The 24,880-nt window shown below is 48.6% G+C and overlaps 1 protein-coding gene across 1 annotated transcript; it reads right to left on the bottom strand.

Moving 5' to 3' along the window:
* Nucleotides 1-1,032: 1,032 nt before the first annotated feature.
* On the bottom strand, nt 1,033-24,774 carry LOC118786226 (calcium-binding mitochondrial carrier protein Aralar1-like). Its single transcript, XM_036541331.1, has 18 exons — nt 24,746-24,774; nt 23,744-23,797; nt 20,743-20,888; nt 19,629-19,744; nt 18,190-18,329; nt 15,433-15,579; nt 14,915-15,053; nt 14,363-14,456; nt 13,710-13,794; nt 11,188-11,272; nt 9,391-9,549; nt 7,346-7,398; nt 7,010-7,090; nt 4,463-4,603; nt 2,999-3,137; nt 2,321-2,479; nt 1,985-2,075; nt 1,033-1,620 (listed from the first exon to the last, which is right to left on the bottom strand). The coding sequence occupies exons 1-18, from the start codon at nt 24,755-24,757 to the stop codon at nt 1,413-1,415; spliced, it is 2,049 nt and encodes a 682-aa protein (XP_036397224.1). The 5' UTR covers nt 24,758-24,774; the 3' UTR covers nt 1,033-1,412.
* Nucleotides 24,775-24,880: the final 106 nt, after the last annotated feature.

Consider the following 24,880-nt stretch of genomic DNA (forward strand, 5'->3'; position numbering starts at 1 on the left):
GACACCGCGTCCCGGAGCGTGAATGTCCGTTTTTTAGAGCAGCTGATGCTGTCCTTTCAGGTCTTTAAATATGCAAACTGCTCTGTGTTTCTAAATACTCCTGGTTTATGTCTGTAGCTGAGGACTGGCAATGGGTGGATTACTGATAAACACCAGTAGGATCAGGGCCATCAACCTCATAACACTGCATGACCAACGAACAGGAAGGAAAATCGACTCAGTTAACTCAATTGGAAAGAAATCTAAGCCTCAATCTCCACAGGCAGAACAGAGAAGTCAAAGGAAACATCAGAGCCTATATCAGCAGGCCAGGCTCAGCTATATTCCTATGTGAGTGTGAACTCTTTATGGTAAGCATTAATCCATTGCCATTCTCTCAGATTACACCCTGAGCCCATTAACTCCTAAGAAAACACACCTGTGTGCTGTTTAACCCTGTCCCTGTCAGGATGTAGTTTAATAATTTATTAATTTACACATATTTATTAACTGCAGAAAGCAGCATTAGTGTCCTGTTGTCAAATAATTGTTAACATTCCTTTAGGCTCATTTTCCCCAAACATCCCACACCCCTTTGGCACAAAAGTCCTATTTGAATAAAAACTGTAAAAATGCGGAAAAAAACGTTTCTATATCTTGCCTGTAAAGGCTCACGTACACTACTATATGTCATTCTTTTAGATAACCAAAGCAAGTAGATCTTAAAACGTGTGCAAACACGAAAACTTGGTACTAGTCTCATTCGGTGCTTTCATCTGACGGTAAAAGTGAAGACTTTTTACACCTGAGGAAACCCGTGTTTGGAAAATGCATTCTTGAAGTGCAGAACTGCAGTGATCACACCCGCTGTATGGGAAACATTCCTTTCCCTATGGACACTGTGCACTTCAACAGGTTCCCCCCCCTCACCGTGTGACAAACAGCACAACATGCGTCCCACACACAAATAATATGAAACCACGTGTGATGATTTATTTAAATAAAATACAAGAATGAAATGCATTTAAATTATGTACCAACCTGGTTGTGACTTTTAATAAAATGTTGAAAACGTCTGTACATTTGATGCTGCCGTGTGATTCAGAGACGGGCTGAACAGCGGAGTGGTGCGGTCGTTACCTCCCATCCAGCGCCGCGTCTCTGTACAAACTTGTACAATATGTACAGTAACATCTGTGCAAGCTACGCAAAGCAAATAAAACACTAATCATGCTGCCGGTAAAATCAGGCGGAAAAACAACGAAATAAAACAGTTCAGATGCATGGAGACGGAGCCGCGACAGCTTCCTTTTAGCACTCGGTTTCAGACAAGATTTACATGGAGAAAAATAATAATGTATATAAATATAAGTGGACATCTGGCTCAAGGTGCATGCGGTCTGTCGGAGTGCGGGGGGGTTCTGTAAGACAGTCTATCCGCTTTGCGGCTCCTCCCTGGGTGTGGCTGGGTGGAGGGTCACCACCCCTGAGGACTTGAACTTGGGCAGGTGCAGGCCGAACTTGTCCTCGACGCCCGCGAAGGTGGCGGCGGCCAGCCTGTAGCCTCCTATGTGGTCCGGGCTGGAGGGGGGGAGCTCGGAGATTCGCGATTTGGGCGTGGGCTCCGATCCTGTGGGGCGGCTGGGGGGGGAGAGTTCCGAATGTTAGACATCACTGATGCCAGCAGCTGAAGGTTGCAGTGATTCAAAAATCAGTAGCTGGAGGTTACAGTGATTTAAACATCAGGAAAGTGCCATGGGACAGCAGTGTAGCATAGTGGTAAGGAGCAGGGCTTGTAGTTGAAAGGTTGCCGTTTGATTCCCTACTGGGGCACTGCTGCTGTACCCCTGATTTACTGATTTACTGATTTACCCAAAATCAGTAAATATACAGCTGTATAAATGGATAACATGTAAAAATTGTAACTTATGTAAGTCGCTCTGGATAAGAGTGTCAGATTAATGAGAATGATGTAATGTAATGTAAAGTCAACGCAGGTACTCACTGTCCTCCGAAATCAACGTAGAACCATCTCTGCAAGAGTTCATAGGTCACCAACGTGACGCCGAACTGCGGCGAAGACCTAAACACACGAGCTGAGAGATGGGGAGTGAGATTACAACGCTGAATTCAGACTCCTCAAACGATCTGAGAGATGGGGAGTGAGATTACAACGCTGAATTCAGACTCCACAAACGAGCTGAGAGATGGGGAGTGAGATTACAACGCTGAATTCAGACTCCTCAAACGAGCTGAGAGATGGGGAGTAAGATTACAACGCTGAATTCAGGCAGCTCAGACGAGCAGATTACAGGAGCGGCGGAGGTCCTCCGTTCCCTACCTCCCGCTCCCTTCCAGAGGGCCCGGAAGCCTTCCTCGCGCACCACCTTGCGGAAGCAGTCAATGACGCCGCTGTACGTGGTTTGGCCGGCGCGGGCGGCCACCTGCAGCCGGGTCTTCACCACGTCGGCCGGGGTCACAAGGGAGGCTGCGGGCACACCTGAGGGGGGCGATTCACACAGATTTCACAGATACGCTAACGCTAACACAATCACAGCACAGCCATATGGCTAAAGCTAGCGCAGGCTGTGCTCAGGTTTATGTCGTAATGCTAACACAGGCATAGCATAGCCGTCCGCATAGCGTCACTTATCTGGGCTCCTCCCCAGTACCCCCAGATACACAAGCAACACACTTGGACTTATGAAGGCGAACAAAAGATCTGATATACAAGAAACAACATGACACTTGGTTGCCAGTACCTGATTTGGTGTAAAAAATAATCCCCTGTCTCAGAACAAGGAAGCGAAGAACTTTAGGCCTTTATAATGTGTGGTCTGTTATTCTTACAATGACAGTAAATGAAAACTGCTTATGTATTGCACACGTAGTCACATTCCTCATCACTCTGGTGATCCGTGCTGCAGACAGACTCCTCACAGTGAGATCCGTGCTGCAGACAGACTCCTCACAGTGAGCGCTGCCCCCGGAGGCGGGGAGGGAGAAGTGCGCGCTGTACCTGCGATGGCCCCTGCGGTCAGGAGCTGCAGCGCTCCTAGCCGGCCTTGCTCGTCCGCCAGCTCCTGCTTGGTGTGGGCGTACACCGGGAAGTAGATGGCCGAGAAGGGGATGTCCCGCAGGAAGCAGGCCTTCGCCCCCTGAGGAACGACCGGCACAGAACTGCACTCAGAGACCCCCGGAACAGCATTTCCTGCTGACTTTACACACTCGCTGACGGCATCAGGAACATCGCAAAGGGAAGCTGAGTGCATTCACTGCACGCAGCTGGCGGAGCTGTTTAAAATGCTTAAAAGGTATCCAGTGATTGTTCAGTTTAAGGGCAGCGCTGAGGATGGGGAATCAGAGCTGACTTCAACAGGGGTATTAAAGTCTCATCATCTATAGCCCTGGATCCCAAACTGTAATTCCTCAGCAATCAAACATAAGGCCCGGATGGCAAGAAGCTCTTGCGGTTCTGGAATCTGGAATCGTGGGTCCAAATCTCTGCGGTACCCTCTGTGGCTGGGATGCCCCGGCAGAATTTACCCAAACGGCAGCGAGGGGTGTGCAATTACGCCAGGAGCCACAGAGAGGGGAACCGTGCTGCTCCCCGAAACTCAGCGAGAGAGGGACAGACCCGACAGCGCAGCTCCCTGTCCCGCACACACACCCCAGGACCACAGTCATCCAGGGCCTGTTTTCTATTGTGTTCATTCATGTTGAGGAAATCACTGTTTTAACAAGCTCCTCACAGTCTGCTACCCATTAAAATATGGAACACAAGCACATTACACAAGATGTGAGCGCACCCGCAAGAACTTGGACAGGAGCAGTAGCAGCCATAATCTCCATAATTTACTGTAGCGAGTTGCCAACAGTGGTCTACATGCTAAAGATTGAGTTGTTTTTTTGGAAAGGGGCCTCACCATTGTCATGGTCAGTAAAATGCATAATCCACCTACTGCAGACAGCACCTTGGACAGTGTACACTTCAAATTAAGTTAGTCAGGAGAGGTATAATATGTAATTAAAGGTTTGACTGATCTCACTCAACTCTTTCCAGGGAGTAGAGATTTACACAGCAGTCAAATATTTTACAATGCACATTGTATCGTTAACATCATAGAGCCAGCCATAAGTCATATTTACTGTCAGTGGACTATCACAAATGACTGCTCACTTCTCAGTGTGTGTGTGTGTGTGTGTGTGTGTGTGTGTGTGTGCGTGCGTGTGTGTGTGAGTGTGCAAGTGTGTGTGTGTTTATGTGCATGCGTGCGTGTGTGCGCGAGTGTGTGTGTGTGCTTGAATATGTGTGTGAATGTGTGTTTGTGTGTGTGAGTGTGTACACGTGAGTGTGTGTGAGTGTTTGTGTGTGTGAGAGAGAGAGAGAGTGTTTGTGTGTGTGAGAGAGAGAGTGTGAGTGTGTGTCCGCGCGAGTGTAAGTGTGTGAGAGTGTGTGTGCGCACAGGGTCACAGCGCTTGCCTTGTAGAGGCCGAAGAAGCCCAGGTCCCGCACCACGCTGAGGGCGCTGACCCGCGGGCCTGTGGTGATCTCTCCCGCCACCTGCAGCCGGATCTTCACGATCTCCAGCGGGTTGGTGAAGATCACCTGGGAGCCTCCAGCCTGCGGGGGAAGACAGAGGGGGGCGAGTCAGACCCTGACAGTAGCAGAGGGGTCACCGGAATAAACGTGCTGAAACTCTGAGAACTGTTATGGTCTGAAAACCTGAACAGGGCATGCACCCCTGAGGGCCTTCTCAGGCAGAATCCAGTCACACACTGATTCATTTACAGCAGATACTCATAAACTACTCCACAGCCCACAACTGCACTGCCACAGACACTCTGATCTGAGCTATTCTCATGGCAGTTTCCAGTCCTGAAAGCACTGACATACTAGCTTTTACTGGGGTAAAACACGCAGTGAAAACCACTACCGCCAACCCACGACCAGACCTGTTTCTAAACCACGTTACAGCGCACCCCTGGAGAGTGTTATCTGTTTTCAGGCAGGCACTTTCTTTAAACTGCAGTGGACAACAGCTCTCAATTCCCAATACCCTACACACTCCCACAGGAGCTCAGAAACAGGACTGCAGCTAACAGTGAAGCTCACAGCGTTGGCTAACACCCTGGAGACAAGCTCCGCTGCATTAAGGTGTGGGCGTAACTATTTCACAGAGTACTAAAACAATCTGAACCTTAATTAGATATTTTCTAAACATATTCTTGAAGGTACAAATAAAAGCGCCCATTTGCAGTATTTAAGCATTTTCCACACTGATGTGAGTGCATGAAAGCAGGGTGAAGTAAGAGGGCTCTGTCCGGACCCCGCTGTCACGCAGTGAGCAAACCGCTCTGACAACCGGGAACAAATGGCCATTGAGAGGAGGCCGCGGGGGTCGGGGCGGGGCGGGGCGGGGGTGAGAGCGTGCCCAGCTCATGGCTGGGAGGGGTGCACTCTGACCCCCGGCACCAGCCCTCTGCCCCCTTCCCCTCCCGCCCCAGGCGCGTTTTTGGGAAGGGGCGAGCGGCCCGCCCCGGCCTGGTGAGTTTCCCCATCGCCCCACACCCCCCGAACCCCCTGAGAGGGTGCAGGAACGCCCTGGGGGCACCGCCCTGCTGACTCAGACCTCATCCATCACCCCGCCCAAAATCTAATCAGGACCCACCGAGGGCAGGGCCTCTCTCCGTAAACATCCGGGCGCGCTCCTAAAAAAAGCCTGCGCCGATCTGTCCGCTTTCAAGGCGCAGAGGCGGATATCCGCCCCACCGAAGATTCATCTCTGCCTCTGTCATTTCCTGCTTATCTCCCCCTGAGATCTGCTTTAATCAGACGCTCTGCCTACCAGGGCTCCTCCACATACATGCCTCCTATTACCTACCCCCGCGTAATACCACATTCCACGAAGACCAGCATTTCATACGTTGAACCAGAATGTGAACAAGATTACCCAGCGTGTCTGAGAGGGAGGAGGGAGCGTTGGGGGCGCGGCTGCAGAATGAAGGCCTAGCCTGTCCGCAGTCTCCTGCTCCAGTCTGCGGCGCGGCTGCAGAATGAAGGCCTAGCCTGTCCGCAGTCTCCTGCTCCAGTCTGCGGCGCGGCTGGGGATCTCCACCAGGAGCACTGACAGGTAAGACCTCAGGTATGCACTCGGCTGTCAGAGTCAATCAGCGCCCGGGAGAGGCCGATATATCCGCAGACCTCCGGGGCGTGTTCCCCCAATTTAAGCCTGGCAGAGGTCGCGACCCCATGGCCCTCTCTCTCCCCAGTGTGCTGGCTTGCTCGCCGGGCCCAGCCTGTCAGTTTCACTTCACCGAGGGTTTCCTAGTTTCTCAGGTACTGCGGAGGCATTAGCTTCCCTTAATCCAGCCACGCTGCGACCAAATGTTAGCACAGACTCGCATACCAAATTAGCCCAGGCTAAAAATAGGGCACTCGCACATGTCACTCTGCAAGTGGTTCCTGATTAGCGGGTTCAGAGACCGCAGCAGCGGGTTTTGATTCAGGGCTCCCCGGTTTCTGTGACCTGTAAGGCCGGGGGGGGTTGGGGGTGCGAGATGTGTGTCCGCTAGCAAACACAGCGTTACCGATGCCAGCAGAGAAAGAAACCGTTTTGCACTTGCAGAGTGGGTCAGAAAAGGTCACCTCAGATTAACATGTTTGCACACAGGTCAAGAATCGGGATGGGGAAAGACAGATGAAAATTAATAACCCTCTAAGGCCTTTAATATAGCTCAGTGGGTTGCTGCTTCTAAATATGAAATTTACAACTTATGATTAGAATTTAAATAGCATTAAATAGAACTGAAGTTCTGACACAAGGGGAAAAAAGCATGTATTATATTTTCATCTGAACAAAAACATTTCACTTCCTATACATCCAACTCAATTAGAGTGAAGCAGGCTCAGTTTAGCAGCTGTTCTCTCCCTCTCTCTCTCCCCCTCTCCCTCCCTCTCTCTCTCTCCCTCCCTCCCCCTCTCTCTGGCCGTGCTCCGAGGCTATGTGTCTGGGACGCTGATACTCACGCATCCCCCCGCGAGCACCTCCGCCAGCAGCGGGATGGTGTCGTCTTTGGTGGTGAACTTGTCTCTCACGAAGTCGTTCACCTGCGGAGTGAAGAGAGAGGATCAGACGGCTGGAAGCACGGCGGCGTGTCTGACACGCTTCAGGGGTGTTAAAGCTCAAACGCAGCGACTGGCTGGTGCCCCACCCCGGGATTTCCCCTGACGCTCTGCCCACACACCATGGGAAAACTTATCCAGGTTTTCCGTTCAGTTTTTCCATGTATGCGCAAACTGTTCTTCATTTATTCCACTCACAGTGAATGTGCTGAGAGAGAATTCTGACACACTGTGACTTACCGTCAGTTTGATAGCTTTCTCAGGAGCCACACCTATGAGCTGTGGTAGCAGACCTGGAAAACATAACCCATAAAGACAATTCAGGTTACATGACAGAAAATGACTCTTATGAGGAAAAGGACATCAGCATTTATTTATATATGACTTTTGTATGATTTATTATGAAGGGAGAACAATGTATACTTGTATAAACTGATAAATTAACCCAGACAGATATAATCTCTACAGAAGTTATTCCATATTTAATGTACATGAAACTACAGTTTGCCCCTTGCAGTGATCCCAAACATGACATGATTGCGTGTTTCGGAGGATCAGTGCTGCTCAGCCTTGGCTTTGCCATGACTCCGCTGTGGTTTTGAGCAGAGGGAGCTGTGTGGTCATGGAGGGCCCTGTTAGCTTTAGCAGTGTTAGGCAGCGGGGATAGTGCTAGCCCCCGCCCTGTTTCACCGTCCTTCATCGGGGCAGAAAAAGTTCTGAAGGAGCTGCTGAGTGAGTCATCATGGCGGGCAGCCGGAGAACAGACGAGCATGTCTGTTTGTCTGTCAATCACCCCCCTCAGTGGAGCGAGGAGGGCCGGAGGGAGAGAGGGGGAGGGGTGGAGGGGGTATGGGGGAGGGTGGGAGGCAGAGAGAGGGAGGGAGAGAGAGAGAGAGCGCTGCCGCAGAGGCAGTAGATGGCAGTCTTGACTTCTTGCTTTTACAGCCCTGTGTCTAGCTCCCTGTTTAAACCAGCACATACATCAGGCCTCATTATCTCCCCCAGAGAGCGATCTCTGCCTCAGAGACGAGAGGCCTCTCAGCTGGCTGTGTGCTTTCGTCTCTGTGTGCTCTCCTCTCTCCCCTCTCCTCTCTCCTCTCTCCCCTCTCCTCTCCTCCCTGCTGACTGTGTGCTCTCCCCTCTCCTCTCTCCTCTCCTCCCTGCTGGCTGTGTGCTCTCCTCTCTCCTCTCCTCCCTGCTGACTGTGTGCTCTCCTCTCTCCTCTCTCCTCCCTGCTGGCTGTGTGCTCTCCCCTCTCCTCTCTCCTCTCTCCTCTCCTCCCTGCTGGCTGTGTGCTCTCCTCTCTCCTCTCCTCTCTCCTCTCCTCTCCTCCCTGCTGGCTGTCCTCTCCTCTCCCCACTCCTCTCCTCCCTGCTGGCTGTGTGTTCTCCTCTCCCTTCTCCTCTCTCCTCCCTGCTGGCTGTGTGCTCTCCTCTCTCCTCTCCTCCCTGCTGGCTGTGTGCCCTCCCCTCTCCTCTCTCCTCTCCTCTCTCCTCCCTGCTGGCTGTGTGCTCTCCTCTCCCTTCTCCTCTCTCCTCCCTGCTGGCTGTGTGCTCTCCTCTCTCCTCTCCTCCCTGCTGGCTGTGTGCCCTCCCCTCTCCTCTCTCCTCTCCTCTCTCCTCCCTGCTGGCTGTGTGCTCTCCTCTCCCTTCTCCTCTCTCCTCCCTGCTGGCTGTGTGCCCTCCCCTCTCCTCTCTCCTCTCCTCTCTCCTCCGTGCTGGCTGTGTGCTCTCCTCTCCCTTCTCCTCTCTCCTCCCTGCTGGCTGTGTGCTCTCCTCTCTCCTCTCCTCCCTGCTGGCTGTGTGCCCTCCCCTCTCCTCTCTCCTCTCCTCTCTCCTCCCTGCTGGCTGTGTGCTCTCCTCTCCTCTCTCCTCCCTGCTGGCTGTGTGCTCTCCCCTCTCCTTTCTCACTGCTCCAACCACCTCATGAGACTCTGCTGTGACTGTGCTGTGTGACTGTATCTCAACATCCCTCACATCTACGCTGTGCTGTTACTCTGCTGTGTGACTGTACCTCTGTATAACCCTCACATCTACGTTGTGCTGAGTTATTCTGCTGTGAGACTGTGCTGTGTGACTGTACCTCTGTATAACCCTCACATCTACGCTGTGCTGAGTTACTCTGCTGTGAGACTGTGCTGTGTGACTGTACCTCTGTATAACCCTCACATCTACGCTGTGCTGAGTTACTCTGCTGTGAGACTGTGCTGTGTGACTGTACCTCTGTATAACCCTCACATCCCTCACATCTACGCTGTGCTGTGTTACTCTGCTGTGAGACTGTACCTCTGTAGAACCCGAACAGGCCCTCGTAGCGCAGCACCTTCCTGGCGCAGTCGAAGCTGTTCTTATACATGAGCTCTCCCACGAAGGAGCCGGTGGAGCGCTGGTTCTGCATGCGGGTCTTCACCAGGTCGATGGGGTACACCGCCGTCGCCCCCGTGGCTGCGGGACAGGGGACAGTCAAAATACCACCCCTCCTGCTCACATTACACAAGCATGCGCACACACACAAAACACCTCTCTCTCTCTCACTCACACACATACACACACGCACACACAAAACAACTCTCTCTTGCACACGCACACACGCACACGCACACACACACACACACTCACACGCACATACACCCCCTTTCGGCTTGGCTTGTTTATTTTTGGTTTCTTTGAGGTGGCAATTTTTAGTTGGATTAACAAAAAGAAAAAGAAAAAAACAGCAGCATTTTGGCAAACTCACCAAGTGTGTCAGTAGGGGGTCGCCCCCCTAGGTGATAAAAGAGAAGCCTACCACTAAGACCAGGAGGGAGAGAGATGTACGGCAGCAGTTTTAAACACTAGGGTGAAAGGAACTGACTTTGGGCTACGATGTTGTAGGCTGATCTGATTTAGATCAGAGGAATATTAGCATGCACTTGGAAGGACAACTTAGAGGCAATTCTGAACCCAGTGGCATGTCATTCAAACACCAGTTAGGTTGCCGTGGTGACACAGCGGAGACACCAGCCCAGATGCACCTCTCCCACCTTCTCCTGTATGGATGCTCTTGGGGAGTTTGCCAGCGTATTGCCCTTTTTACCCATTTCATTTTTGCTAATCAGACTAAAAACTGAAAGAAATCTTGAAGAATGCTACCATGCCGGCCCCAGGCTATAGGCTGAGAAGACTGTGCTGGCCTAATTACCAAACACAGTCCCATCCATCAGACTGGTGAGTCCCACTGGTGAGTTATTCTTTTCTTTCAGGTTTTTTTCCCACATTTGCACTACACATACACAACATACACCCAGGTTAGGCCTTTTTCCTCTACAGCCGGTTTACCAGTTAGGTCCCCCGGGCTACACAGAGACCAAGCACTCACTTTAAGGGCACAGGGCTGTACCAATGAGGAACAGCTTCTGCCTGCCTCTTCAGTTAAACATGTCTTCACACGTGATATATTTTTCTTTAGGGCAGTTTTAATAGCTGGGGTAGAGCAGCGTTTGGAACGGAAGGTGCCGGAAGCAGCTGAGAGTGAGACAGGCAGCTGTGTCGTCGCAGTGGCAGTGAGAGGCCGGAAAGAGTGAGTGAGAGAGCGCTCGGCTGACTCTCGAACGCGGCCCTCAGCCGCTGACTCGTCAGGTCTTATCTGACATCAAAGGCTGTGTAATGACACTACTCTCTGGCGTGCAGAGAGAACGCTCTCTCTCTCTCTCCCTCCATCAGAGACGAGAAGGTGGAACAAGCCCTCACTGCGGGGGGATTTACATTTTCAAAATACTTCAGACCGCAAATTATCCCCGGATCAAACAGGAGTGATCACCTTCATGCACGGCTGATGCAAAGATGCACAACCGGAGGGAGATTCTTTTTTCTTTTCTTTTTTTTTTTTTGTTAAAAGCCCCGGCGTGGGGCACATTCGACTCCTCCCTCAGAGTCCTGTCAGAGCACCCCCCCCCCCCCCCCGGCACCGCCCCTGTCCAGCATAATCAAGCCACGGTTTCAGTGCAGTTCCAATCCTTGGATTAGAGGTGGTGGTGAGGGGGGGGGTTGTACTCGGGTCACTCCAGCAGGGGCCGCAGGGCGACACGCAGACAGGTCACTCACCTCCAGCGATGGAGCCCAGGGTGAACCTGTAGGCAGACTCTGCGGCCTGGAGCCAAACCGGCCGGCCTGACTCTCCATACGCCTGCTACAGAGAGAGAGAGGAGAGAGAAAGCACAGCCACTCAGAACCAGGTGGAGACCGAGGAGAGAGAGAACACAGCCATTCAGAACCAGGTGGAGACCGAGGAGAGAGAGAACACAGCCATTCAGAACCAGGTGGAGACAGAGGAGAGAAAGCACAGCCACTCAGAACCAGATGGAGACAGAGGAGAGAGAGAACACAGCCATTCAGAACCAGGTGGAGACAGAGGAGAGAGAGAACACAGCCATTCAGAACCAGGTGGAGACAGAGGAGAGAAAGCACAGCCACTCAGAACCAGATGGAGACAGAGGAGAGAGAGAACACAGCCATTCAGAACCAGGTGGAGACAGAGGAGAGAGAGAACACAGCCATTCAGAACCAGGTGGAGACCGAGGAGAGAAAGCACAGCCACTCAGAACCAGATGGAGAGGAGAGACCATAGCTGCTCAGATACAGGGGGAGAGAGAGGAAAGAAAGCACAGCCACTCAGAACCAGGGGGAGAGACAGGAGAGAAGGCGCTCAGATCCAGGTCGAGAGAGGAGAAGGACAGTCACTCAGATACAGGGGGAGAGGGAGGAGAGGAACCACAGCTGCTCAGACCCTAGAGGGAGAGAGAGGAGAGACCGCAACCACTCAGACTAAGATTGAGAGAGAGGTGAAAGCATAGATCACACCAGCACGCATGACTCCACTCGGTAAAACTGGCGTGTAACAGATACACTGTGGACAGAGGAATGCGAAGACCAGTCAACAAAAACAGGAAAGTGTGGGGTAATCACCACACGAGAGAAACCGCCTACCTTTGAGGGACAAAGTCAGCTACGTGCAATCATATCCCTTCAGACAGAAACGCAGCAACACTAAACAATAACATGCAGAGGATTTCTGTGGCCAGACTAAACTCTTCCTTCTTTCAACAAAACACATATTTTTGTTTTGCTTTTGTGTTGGTCGGCGTGTTGAAAATGAACTTTTGTTTGTTTTCACTGTACTGCGCGTGGAAAGATTAGTCCCAGAACTGTTTTCTGCGCTGAGACGAGGCTGAGTAACTCTGCGTGAGTCGTTAGCCGGGGTGAGGGTGAGTCACGGTGTGTCTGCTGTCCCCGGGCAGCGGGTTCCTCTCCCAGACCAGGCCTGGTTCTCCACACTGCCGCTCTCACAGAGGGAGGTGAGGTAATCAGAGTGCTCTGCTCCTGATCAAAACGCTTAAACTATTACCCGCTTCCACAAGCACGGGCCTCACAACCACCGCATCCTCCTGCTTCTCCCTTCCTCAAATTACTATCCTGATTTGTTAACATTACTCCGGGGTGTATGAGTGCCCCACAGGCTGGCAATGGTCCTGACACACCACAGTGTCCATGTTCACGAAGGCAGGTACTCACAGAGCTGTCCACACCCATCTCTACACATTTATTTTCATAACCTCCCAGATCCACATCTGATCAACACATCTGCACTGCCATAACATCCAGTAAATATCCAGCTGTTTTAATGGATAACGTTTAAAAATTGTAACCTACGTAAGTCGCTCTGGATAAGAGCATCTGCTGAATCACAATAATAATAAATAACAGACTTTGCCAAGGGATCTTCAATGCAAGCACTGCTTTCTGGGAAAAGCACTCTGAGAGAAGCTTCCTAATAAAGACTCAGAGACTGTTTCTGATGCAGACGACCTCACTGAATTTAAAGCAAAAGCCATTTCATCTCATGCTTATTTCAGAAGGGTCATGGGGAAGCTTGTATCCTGCTGGGTTTTCATACCGCGTAAGTGCACAGAGGGAAAAACAGCCAATTTAGTTATTAAAACCTCTCTTAGATCTTGGATATGTTTTACACAGAAAACAACCTCTAATAGTGTGGGCTGAACAAAATACTATTCTCACGGTACAGGAGAAACAGTAAAGCTTACATTCATCTGCATTTATGATGGCTTTCTCTAACTTTACTCAGCCTTCACTTTTAAAGATGGGGTGACACTGAAAATGTCCATACGGAGCTCTACTACACTAAAGGTCATGGCAGTGGCCAGGTAATCTACATGAAATCAAGAACAAGACAACGAGAAGACAATTAATCTATACAAAATCAAAGACAGTCAAGGAAATATGTTAATTCCTGACTTAGAATCCACAATGAAGAACTTACACCACTATTAGAGAGATGTACCTGATGGCATTTTCACATGTTTAGAAAATGTGGTAGATTTATTTACTTTTGTAATCACTGTAATTTGTTCCTACACATCATATAATGTTTTGTCTTTTATTTTACAGCACTGTATATTAAATATGTTGTCTGTGAAATCTGACCAATAGGATTTCTGTGTGCGAAAACAGTAAAGCTTTCCCTGAGCCTGACAATGGCAGTCTTCCCAACCCCCCTGTGTATTAAAACCCCCGGGGAGGGCGGGGAATGGGCGAGGCCGGCCTCCTACCTGTCTCTGGATCTCGGCCAGGTGGTGGGGCAGGGATCCCTCCTCCAGGGGCGCGATCCTCTCGATGTCCGCCAGGTTCAGCCGCCTGGGAGAGGAACGCAATCCCAGCATGCCTTACAGGGAGTGATGTCACATTTTCCACAGGCTTTTTTTTTTTACTGCGCCTTTACTGGAAGTTACTGCTGCTTTAATACATGCTTGCGTTCGTAAAAAAAACACACACACAAAGCTGGGGCTGAGGCCACACACGAACGAGAAAGAGCCAGGCCGTCTAACCGGGAAAGACAGGTGCCAATCAGACAGACATGGTCCCCCTGCGTCTCCACGCTGCAGACATCACTGCAGTTATTCGTCTAAGCTCGGCATTCACCCCATTTACACGAAAGAGCCATTACTGCAAAAAGCCCCTCGCATTACAGCCAGTTAATGTGGCTGTAAATATATTTACGGATTTGGTAATAAAGCTGCGCTGTGGGCAGAAGCGGGGGGGATGGAGAGGAGTGAGGAGAGGCCGGGAGAGGAGCGAGGAGAGACCGGGAGAGGAGTGAGGAGAGGCCGGGAGAGGCCGGGAGAGGAGCGAGGAGAGGCCGGGAGAGGCCGGGAGAGGAGCGAGGAGAGGCCGGGTGTGTGCAGCAGTGACGCTGAGCTGTTACCCTGAGTGCGTGTGCAGCCCGGACAGCTGGTACAGGATGTCGATCTCCATGGGGGTGATCTGACCAAACTTATTGGCAGCGTGAATGAACTCCTCTGCGTCGGCGTGAGGGACAGGAGAAAGAGGGTCAGAGAGAGAGAGTGCAGCACACCACACACACACACACTCACTCACTCTCTCTCACACACACACACACACACACACCTGCCCCCTCCCTCAACATGCAGCACCCACACACAGGAAGTGACCGTCACCGTGACAGGAAAGCAGAGACAGGGCCAGGAAAATGATCACACTCAAACACAGCTTTCAGGACTAAAATCACTGTTTTTCAATGATGCCAGCAAACTGACAGGAAGTTATTAAATAACCTATTAAATCCAGATCTACAACAGTTTTGATTGGATTCTGTGCGGCAGAATAAACAGCATTCCAAAAGTTTCCTATCCTGACGTTGCCATGATTACCACATTACGGCTTCACCAGGCGAGACTCCGCTCGCTTCCTCATGCTTGTTCTGACTGCTTACAGAAATGCATTGTGGGAGAGATACCTTTGGTGACGAGCGTGTCCTTGCGAGAGCCGGCCAGAGTGCTGTAGATCTTGCGGATCAGCTCCATGTTGTTGAGCAGGGAGTTGAAGGCATTGAAGTAGGAGAAGCTCACCAGGTGGGAGGTGCTGCCCCCTGCAGCCTGGGAGGAGGGAGAGAGAGAGCAGTTCACCCCTGTCTGCCACAGGACCACACCCTTCCGTACCTCCTCCCCAAGGGTCTTGCTGCTAAACACTTCAACACACGCTTAACACATGGTTAGCACACGTTTATCACACTAACACATACTCGTAACACCAACCTAACAGATATACGTAACACACACTTAACACACACGTAACAAACTCTTATCATGCCCTTAACACACGCTTAACACGCACACATAACACACGTCTAACACACACTTGTAACAATCATGCGTAACACATGAGCAACACACACTTAACACACGCTTACCCTGCGCGTAACACACACTTAACACGTGCTCAACACGCCCTTTACATGACGTGACCCTCGCTCACCGAGACCAGGTTCTCCTCCACGAAGGGCGTGAGCATGTGGTGGCGGATGGTGGCCATGATGTCGCTGAAGTCTAAGGCGGAGATAGCGCCGCTCTTGCCTTTGTCCTTCTGCGCGAAGGCCTGGCGGGCGTGCTCCAGCTGCAGCTCCTGCAGGGAGAGAGAGATGCATGCGCGGCTGCAGCGTCGCATTTAAACGCGCCGAACGCGCCGCGGAGATGTGCTGCTCCCGGGAGTGGCTAATGAAAGCCAGGCCAGGTGAAGCTCCGTCCCCCTCGCAGGGAGCGGGACAGGAAGCAGGTGCGTCCGGAGCGGCCGCGAGGTGATTGAACACGACGGCCGTGCAATCAGGACTGGGGTGGGGGGGATGGGTCGTCTGACCGGGGGGGGTCGCCTGACCGGGGGGTCACCACCGCAGCCAAAGCTGATCACAGACTACCAGCAAACTGCTCTGATCTGCATTACACACTGAACATCAGGGCTGTCTGGGAAACCAGCCCATGCAGGGTATACACACACACACACACACAGTAACATCACATACATCTAAATACACATACACACAGACACACTCACTCACACACGCATGCTCTCACACACACACAATCACATCACATGAACATACACATGCATACACACATGCACCAGAAACACCTTCTATTTCAGTGCCCCTTTAAGTAGTCTAATCTGACTGTGGCATGGGAGAAAAGAACTGGGAGGACAGGAGCTCCTTCTAATGGAGGAGGCTCATGGAGTGGAAGCTGTCCCTCCTCCCTGCTCTTCCTGCTCTCCCTGCTCTGAGCTCCACACTCTGCTCTCTGCCTCCAGGGCTTCTCCTTAAACACTCAGCACGGGTTTACAGCCCTTATAAAAACTCTAAATACACAACAGGGCCAAATCAAGCCTACTGGAAAACTATTCACATTCTGACTGCAGTCTGGGCCACTACCAAGCGTCCTCATTTATACAAGTATCATAAAGTGTCTATTAAAATACATCAATAAAAAACACTATTTATATTACAGAGGAAGGGATGCATGTTCAAGCTTTTCTGTTATTCGCTACCATGGAAAAAGCTGAACACTCACACAACTACTGGCTTTGCATTTTCATGTAAGATTGTTTTTAAATCCAACATAAAATTTCTTTCTACAGCTGTTGTGTTTTTATTTCATGATTCACACTTTATAGCTGTGTGTGCTCTGGATTCATCTCCATCATAACACAGGCAGCAAAGAGATGTGGAAATCTAGTTTGTTTAAATCTAGCAACTGCATTAAGCTGAAATACCCTACTCCTAAAAAAAAAAAAAAACTTCAGTTTGAATTTCTTCTTTTAACACAATAATCACTTGGGCCCGTGATTTCCAAAAATTAAACAGATGTTTTGGAAATCTACAACTGCAAATACATTTTAATGACAGTATTACAGATAGTTATGACAGAGTTACCTGGCTCACAGACTAAGCTGAAGTTAACAGCTCAGTGTGCTATTAAGCTCAAATGAGCTTGGCACCTAAATGCCACACATGACACAACCCATGAGGTCTCACAACATTACAGTACTGTAGTTGCTCTGGGCGTTTAACAACTAATAAATACACATATAAAGGTGATTTATGTATACTATGTATGCTGTGGGGCATAAAAATGTGGGGCTTAAGTGTTTTTTCAGTTCCTGCCATAAAATGGAGATCATAAACAGTAAATGCTAAAAATGCTAACAAAAATATTTCATACTAAATTCAACATGTTGATCCTAACAACAAATTAAAAATAGCTTCATCCTCATGAAGAAGATCTTTTCCAAACTCCTTTCACATTATTAATACTAGCCAGCTAAAGGACATTTACATTTATTCATTTGGCAGATGCTTTTTATGCAAAGCGACTTACAAGTGAGGCAGAGTACAACACAAGCAAAAAGCCATATAAGGAGGTAACAATATTAGAAGCGCTGCATGACCAGGTTTCAACAGCTGGCCAGACAAGGTACAAGCTAGCTGGTAGAGATACGCGTGCATGAAAACATTAGATTAGGTTTTTTTTTTCTCCCAAAAAAAGACCCAGCTGGAGGCTAAGGGGATAGCCATGTCCCTCCGCTCGGTTCTGCTGAACTGTGCACAGCAGTGGATAAGCAGGTTCTGGATCATGTTCAGCGATTCCAGGCTGTCTCAGAAGCAGCCACAGAGCAGATGTTAATTCAGCCCAGACAGCAGCTCCTTTTTTCCTTTCCACATAGTAAAACCCATGATACCTCCACAACAAAGCAGCACACAAAATGGAAAAAAATAAAATTACACAATCGTGACCTCGGAAAATGAACAATGATTTGGGGGAAAATATCGGTCGTTTCAGAGGTGGAATTTTGCCGAGATGACCGCCCTTGGGCGAGACATTACTTTTGCCAAGTCACTGAACGCTCTAGTCAGGCTGACACTATACCATACGTCTACCTTAACATCTGGCATATAATCAACAGCAACCATAATGTATACGGGGGGGTTGTAAAAAAAAAAAAAATTCCAGTTGCTTCTTCAGCTCATCAGTAATTTCATGATCGTTGTGATTGGGTTTTCATTACAAAGTAAGATATCGATTCAGTAATGTGCATCTTATGGAAACAAGACGTTGTCTGTATCACACAGCCGATATGTTGCTGTATAATGTAATGTATATGTGGGTATACAGCAGCATGAGCTCAGGTGAGTGATGTACCTGTATAATGGTGTGGTGAGGGCGTGGCGGACTGTACCCCTACCTGCAGAAACTGAGTGAACTCTAAGTAACTGAGGCGCTTCTTCCTGTCATGGCCGAAGTGCAGCCGGATGAACTCACAGTCCCAGTTGAAGGGGATGTGGTGGTGCACTGTGGTCTGGCCAAAGATGTCTCTGACATTCTCTGGAAAAGCAAAGAAAAGGCAAGCCATACTGCCATTACACATTTACAAAAGCGCTCCTTCCCGCCACATTCGGCCTGCTCTCTGATAAAAAGAAAAGAGCTGTTCTCATTTCCCTGCAATCACCGAAAGTTCAAATCAAGCCAATATGCAGAGCTGGCTGAATGGGCCGGCTCAGAACCCCGTCCCCTCTGCATTATGTGGGTCCGGAGCGGCCCGGTGTCTCTCGCTCTGAACGCCGCTGGCAATTTCTACCGCCTTTGTTGCATCTCCCGCGGCACAATCAGCTTCGTGGCGGCGCCTTTGTGCTGGGCCGCCACCCGGGTTTCAGCCCCCGTCGGGCCCTCCGCTTCCCTCGTTAGGCGGAACATGCCGCGCGGCCATTACCCACGGCTCCCTCCGGCTCGCCTGGCCCCGGCGCCGCTCCAAACGCCGATCCCCCGCCGGCCCCACACACGCACACACCCACTACACGGCCTGACAGACCACGCTCCCAGCAGAGCGAGCATCTTACCTCTCCCTGTCCCTCTCCCTCTCCTGCTCCCTCTCCCGCAGCACTGACGACTGCAACAGCGTTTACACACTGAGTCTGGCTGATGGACAACTGACAGCATCCACCCTAACAGATACATTCTACAGTTCTCCAATTACCTTTACTAGCAATTAACAAATGTATGCTAAATAGAAATCTGACGAAATAAAGTCAGATTTTTTTTTCAAGACTTTTTCAAGACTTTGTCCAGCAGCGTTTCTTTGCAGCCGTGTTCTGTGTGTGTGTGTGAGTGTGAGCATGAGCGTGTGTCTGTGTGTGAGCCTGAGCATGTCTTCTTCCACATCATGGTTGATTTTGGGTGGACATAATAAAAATAAACACTTGTCGCATTCCATTCTAGTAACCTGTGTCTTGTACACCACCCTGCTGACAACTGTGACTTTCTCTCTTCTGCTCCATCACTCAGTTTGGTTGGGGTTCAGGCACAGAATTTGCCGATTTCTGACACACCAGAGCCGAGACCAGCCCCCCAACTCGAAATTGCCTGCACTGGTCAGCTATGGAGTGGACGTACCAACAGCTTGGCTGTCACAAATGTCACAAATTTAACGCATCTAAACAATACCTTAATGTGGAAAGCTGAATAAAAACAACAGCCTCTACATCCCATACAGAGAAAATAGTTTGCCTAATAATACACATTCTAAAATATTAATCCCTGCGGGTGTAGTAATTATTGTGATGCTACGTTACATGACAGCAATGCATCCGCTTTGGATAGGTTAAGGTAGGATCTGTATGCACTCACCAAATGAGATGTCTCCCGTGCCAGTCTTGTCAAATAACTGAAAGGCTACTATAAACAAGGCATCTGGGACACAAAGCACCGACTCAAAGGCCTGAAACTCCTGGAAAGAGATCAGTCTGTTTGGAGAAGAGAGAGAGAGATCTGTTAGAAAGAAAAAAAGAGAACTGTCTTTCCAGTAAACAGAAAGCTCATACTACTACACAAACAAACTACTCAACTAAAGGGTTAACAAGAAATACTTCTACAAATGACATTAATCTCTAATGTAATGGTACAGATTTGCTATTAGCAAAGTAAAACAGAAATTAAAGGAGAAAGAAAGATTTAATCATGCAACATTTCTTGTGAATTATTCGTATCATGCGACCACAATCATTTATTACATTTATATACAGTCCAGCGACTATGAATTTCAAGATTTTAATTGAATTAGAATTAAAAACGAGTGGCATCAAAATAGCTTGGAAAGCCATTACTTTTAAACAGTAGCTCTGATTGCAACAGGCGAATGCTTCTGCCTCCTGAAAGAAACAATTGAACATAAACCAACACAAAGACAAGATCCATGGCATAGACTGCACCAACACTTTACTGCATAAAGCACTCATTAGCCATTTCCATCATTTAAACATGGGGGACAATGTGTTTACTCTCATTCCTGTCATTTTCACAAAAACACATAAATGAATGTGCTCCTTTATTTCACAATATTACTCATAAATCAGTTCAAAGGACAAACAGAAAGTCAAATAGCATTTACTGCGTGATTCATATCTGTTCAGAGTAACTGAACAACTTTGTCAATAACCAATGAAAAGATGCCATCCTGTAGCCACTGTAGTGCATTTCTTTTGTAAAGTCTCTACTTTGGCATTTTAAACAATCTGTGAAAGTCAGATACAACTTTCTGATACATGTCTATGTGCACTATTACTTGTGAGATGCCTCACAGATCATACCCATGGCCCATGTGTCAGTCAACCCTTTCCCTGTTGGCTAGCAACGTTTTCAGGGGAAAAGAGATGGACCATTCCAGGGAGAGACCTCTTCTCTGCAGCAGGGTCATTCATTAGCAAGACCACCTATCAGAGACAGAGCCCAGGGCGGAGCTTACCCGTCTTTAGTGGTGTCCGCCACCCCGGCGATCAGCTGCACGGTCTTGGGGTTGTGGTGGATTTGTGTGTGCAGACCCAGAAACTTCTGCACAAAGTCAGCCGGAGTCATGTAATGTTCCCCATCCTTGTCCACAACGCTAGCATGCTAGAAGTGAGGATACGGGCAGACGTGAGCAACTGTCACCGCTGTGGTCACAGAGCGGTCAAAGAGTGATCGCAGAGCAGTTATAGAGAGGTCCAGTCACAAAGCAGTTGCAGAGTAATCACAGAGCAGTCCAGTCACAGAGTGGTCAAAGAGCGGTCACAGAGTGGTCAAAGAGCGGTCAAAGAGAAACAGAATACAAACTCTCATGGAGCACATCAGCTATGAAAGTCAGAGACGGGAGGCGACGCCCACACATCCGAGATGATCAGCGTGAGCATGGGAAGAAGAAGGGTGCTCTCTGAAGCTGCTGCCTCCTCAGCTTCCATTTCCTCAGCTTAGCTTCATTCATTTGAGCAGCTTCAGACACGGCTGGGAGCTCAGCCTGACATGACTGCTCAGTGAAGGATGGCAGACGCTTTGACTGTAACTTCCCTTTGTTCATGTTCAATCAGCATTGTGTCTTTATTCAAACAGTGCCGCACGTCGATGCAATTGATTTCCCCATCGTTTATTCTGCATTCAATCACCCCATCACTGCTTTCCAGAGATACCGTCAATGGCAGGAAAAAACGCACACAGAAGTTATTACTATCTCGAGCTTTCAATACATTTTCCCCCTAAGTTGCTCATTACAGTACATTACTTGGACAGATGGGATATGGAATTAAGGGAGAATCACAGCCACTGGAGTCTTAAGTTTTGTGCACACCACATACACAGGTTTCCTCTGACAGTTCTACAGTTTCTTCCTGCAGGAAAATTTCCTTTTGCTAAAATCCCCCGACACTCACAGCACCTCATTCTCTCTGAATTAAAACGCTAACACTGCACTGAAAAAAACGGAAAGTAAGCAAAGGCCAGATGCCTTTTAAAACACACCCTGCAGCCGGCATGCCCTCAATGACCGGGGGGACAAGACATTTGGAACAGGGTCATGTTACAGTGCGAGCCGCAGGAAAGCCTGGGGCTGCCCTGCCAACGCCGAGAAAACCCTCTGCTGAAGCCTGCCTCACACCTCACACACCACTCCACGCGCTCAGGAGCTCACATTTTAACTGAAAGTATTATTTCCAGCCAATTAATTAACATCTATACTCCGTGCATGAGTTTCAGCCACCGTCGTGTGTCTAAAGCACTTGATCATCAAATTAAGCCAGTAACCAAAATATAATTTTCATAACAGGTTGAAAGGCAATTATTTAAATAATTTTAAGGGAATAACTGTTATTATTTCAATGGTGTATTACAAAGCAATTTTCAAAGTTACTGATTTGGGAGCCTTTTGAATAAGGTAACTGTACAATAAGAGATGCATACAGAGAGGGGTTCTTTAAACAGCGCCATATCAAATAAGGAAGTTCTCCCCAAGCTCCTCCTTCCTCGGAGGGTTTCCTCTTTCCCAGCCTGTGCCTATTATAATTCACTTAGCCTAAACCTCAGAGTAGAACTAGGCCTCTTATTGTAGTCCTAGCGGAAAAAAAGATATACTGTGAGCATCAAGTAAGTCCATGTGAGTCCATCTCCAGGAAAAAAACACAAGGCAGCTATGGTACATACTCTCTATCACTCTCACACACAAGTTCAAAAACACACTGCCGCAACTGCATTCGACCAGTTGGGCCACACGGCTTTACTCTGACGACTAGGCCTAAATGTCAAACTGTAACTCAAGTCACGCCAGCACAAATTCCCAGGCCAAGGAGATCCGCAATTAGTCCAGGCATGTGAGTGACATTTTCTCATGGCCTGGACACCAGGCACTTTTACTCTGTCCTTGGGGCAAGCTAACAGGCCATACAGAGGGAACTCTGTGGTCATTCTGAACCACAGGAGAGTGGCGAGTTATTAATAACTCATTTTTATTCCAGAATTTAACCTCCGGTGAACAGAAGTTTACAATTTCAATCATGTAAACATCATTAACAAACATTTGGAACAACCCCCCCCCCCCCCCCCATTCCAAAAAAGAACAACGTGAAACAATGTTAAACTGCAGGACGCTGAAACCTGCAACTACACCCATCAAATCTCTATAGACTTTTTGGCTGAGACTATATGACTACAGCATGAAATTTTTCACAATCAATATCCAACTGATTTAACACCTAACTGAGACCAAAGTCTACCATGAACCGCCAGTTACACGCTACAATGTGTAGATGTTTCAGTAACAAAACAAGAGAAGCCTGACTGATGAGGGCAATAGGAAGAGTGACACCAGAGTATGCGGAGTAGAACAAGGCAGGATTCTGACTGCACCAAAAGTGAGAACCGTCTCATTAAAAGCAACACAACCATCGTGCAAAACCTCATGCACTGCATATTCAACATTTTACACCCTAGGTATCCAAACTCCTGCTTTAGCTAATTCCTAACAACAGCAAACACAAGTCCCCGTTTCTCTAATTCTATATTAAAAGTCATACAACTATGCTGGACCTATCATCACCTATTCCATGAAAATGCCATGTTCAGTCATGCAGGGGAACAAGTCAGTCTGTCTGTCTGTCTTTACTTTTTCTCCACAAAAACACAGTATCTCTGTCACACGCGCAATAAGATATCAGTAAGAATGATGCATGAAACCATGAACAACGAAACTAATCACAAACTAAATGAGCAATGACGCTACCATACAAAACATCTTATAATTCATAAGGACGTGACTTTCCGCAATGAACAACTTTCGACAATTCAGGTGCAACAGTCAAGACTGACGGAACACAATTCTCCTTCGGGTTGGAGCATAGGTAACATCTCGCTGAGCGTTAAATCGCCAATACCTTATACGATGGTGTCTGAAACGTGATTTATTCGAAGGTTAAACACACTCACGTTAGCTAACGTTATCTTACCTTCAAGAAGACAGCCTTCAGTTCATTGGGGTCGGCCCTTTTGGTTGATTGCACCTGAAAAGAGTTTAGGTTTTTGGTTTGTTTTCATGACTTCACATGCTTGTAGCTACTTGCTCTGGTTCCGCATGTCTGCCAATGCCAAACTGACATCATTTGCAGTTCAAATGTTGCCTCTTACCAGGGAAAAAATCTATCTACCGTTAGCAAGCTAGCTTGCGAAATGCAACTGCCATTCTGAGGCGGCACATCCGTAGCTGTCATTACCTAGCTATAAACATGGATTCACAGTTCTGTTATTTTCTTTGCACATTAGTTTGAATTATGCAGTGACTGAAATATGGATATTGGCGACGCCCAGTTTTACGAAAAATATATCGCTTGTCGTTGCTCCGTATGTCTTCGGCTTCTGTTTGCTGCCTACCCATCAAAATGATTTGAAAGATAACCGGATAACTGTCTAGCTAATATGCGGCTAGCTGTTGATTGCTAAATGCTGTATGTGACAGACACAGAAAAGCAATGCCCAGACAGAAGCTAGCTAGCTAACGCTAAAGTATTATCTAGCATCAGTCTCTTCAAGCAAAGGCAGAACAAACCAGATAGCTATCTGACGTTATCAGATGCATACATCAGATAACTATCTGATGTTGTAAAGAAAAACAATGACACTTATTTGACGGACAAAAACTGCAAAAGTACAACAGACAACAAAGCCGTTAGCTAGCTAACTAGCTAGTTAGCTTTCAGCATCTGAAATGATGCAGTGTAGCTAGCGGGCAAGCTATCTATAGACAACTCGCTAAGTTGGCTAAGTGCTCACTCAAGGCCAAGCAAAGAAGCCGGGCGCAACCGAGGAGGCGTTTGTCCTTGCGTGCACTACGCTCCCCAAAAAATCCACCTAACAGCATATGCACGTAATTCTGCTCAAATGCCAATTTGCAATATTAGGTAAAACATGCTGCTAAAAGTGCTGGAATGCATGATAAGTGCAGCCGGAGTCACCTTGACCGCCATGGTGGGTGTGACGTCGCCTTGACTAGCGCAGGCGCTTGACAAACGCGTTCCGAAAAAATGCGACAAGACCATGACAGGGATGCAAAACCAACAAAAATGATACTCAGCGTATAAACATATAAC

Source organism: Megalops cyprinoides, chromosome 11 (genome assembly GCF_013368585.1).
Source record: "Megalops cyprinoides isolate fMegCyp1 chromosome 11, fMegCyp1.pri, whole genome shotgun sequence".
NCBI classification, from domain to species: Eukaryota; Metazoa; Chordata; class Actinopteri; order Elopiformes; family Megalopidae; genus Megalops; species Megalops cyprinoides.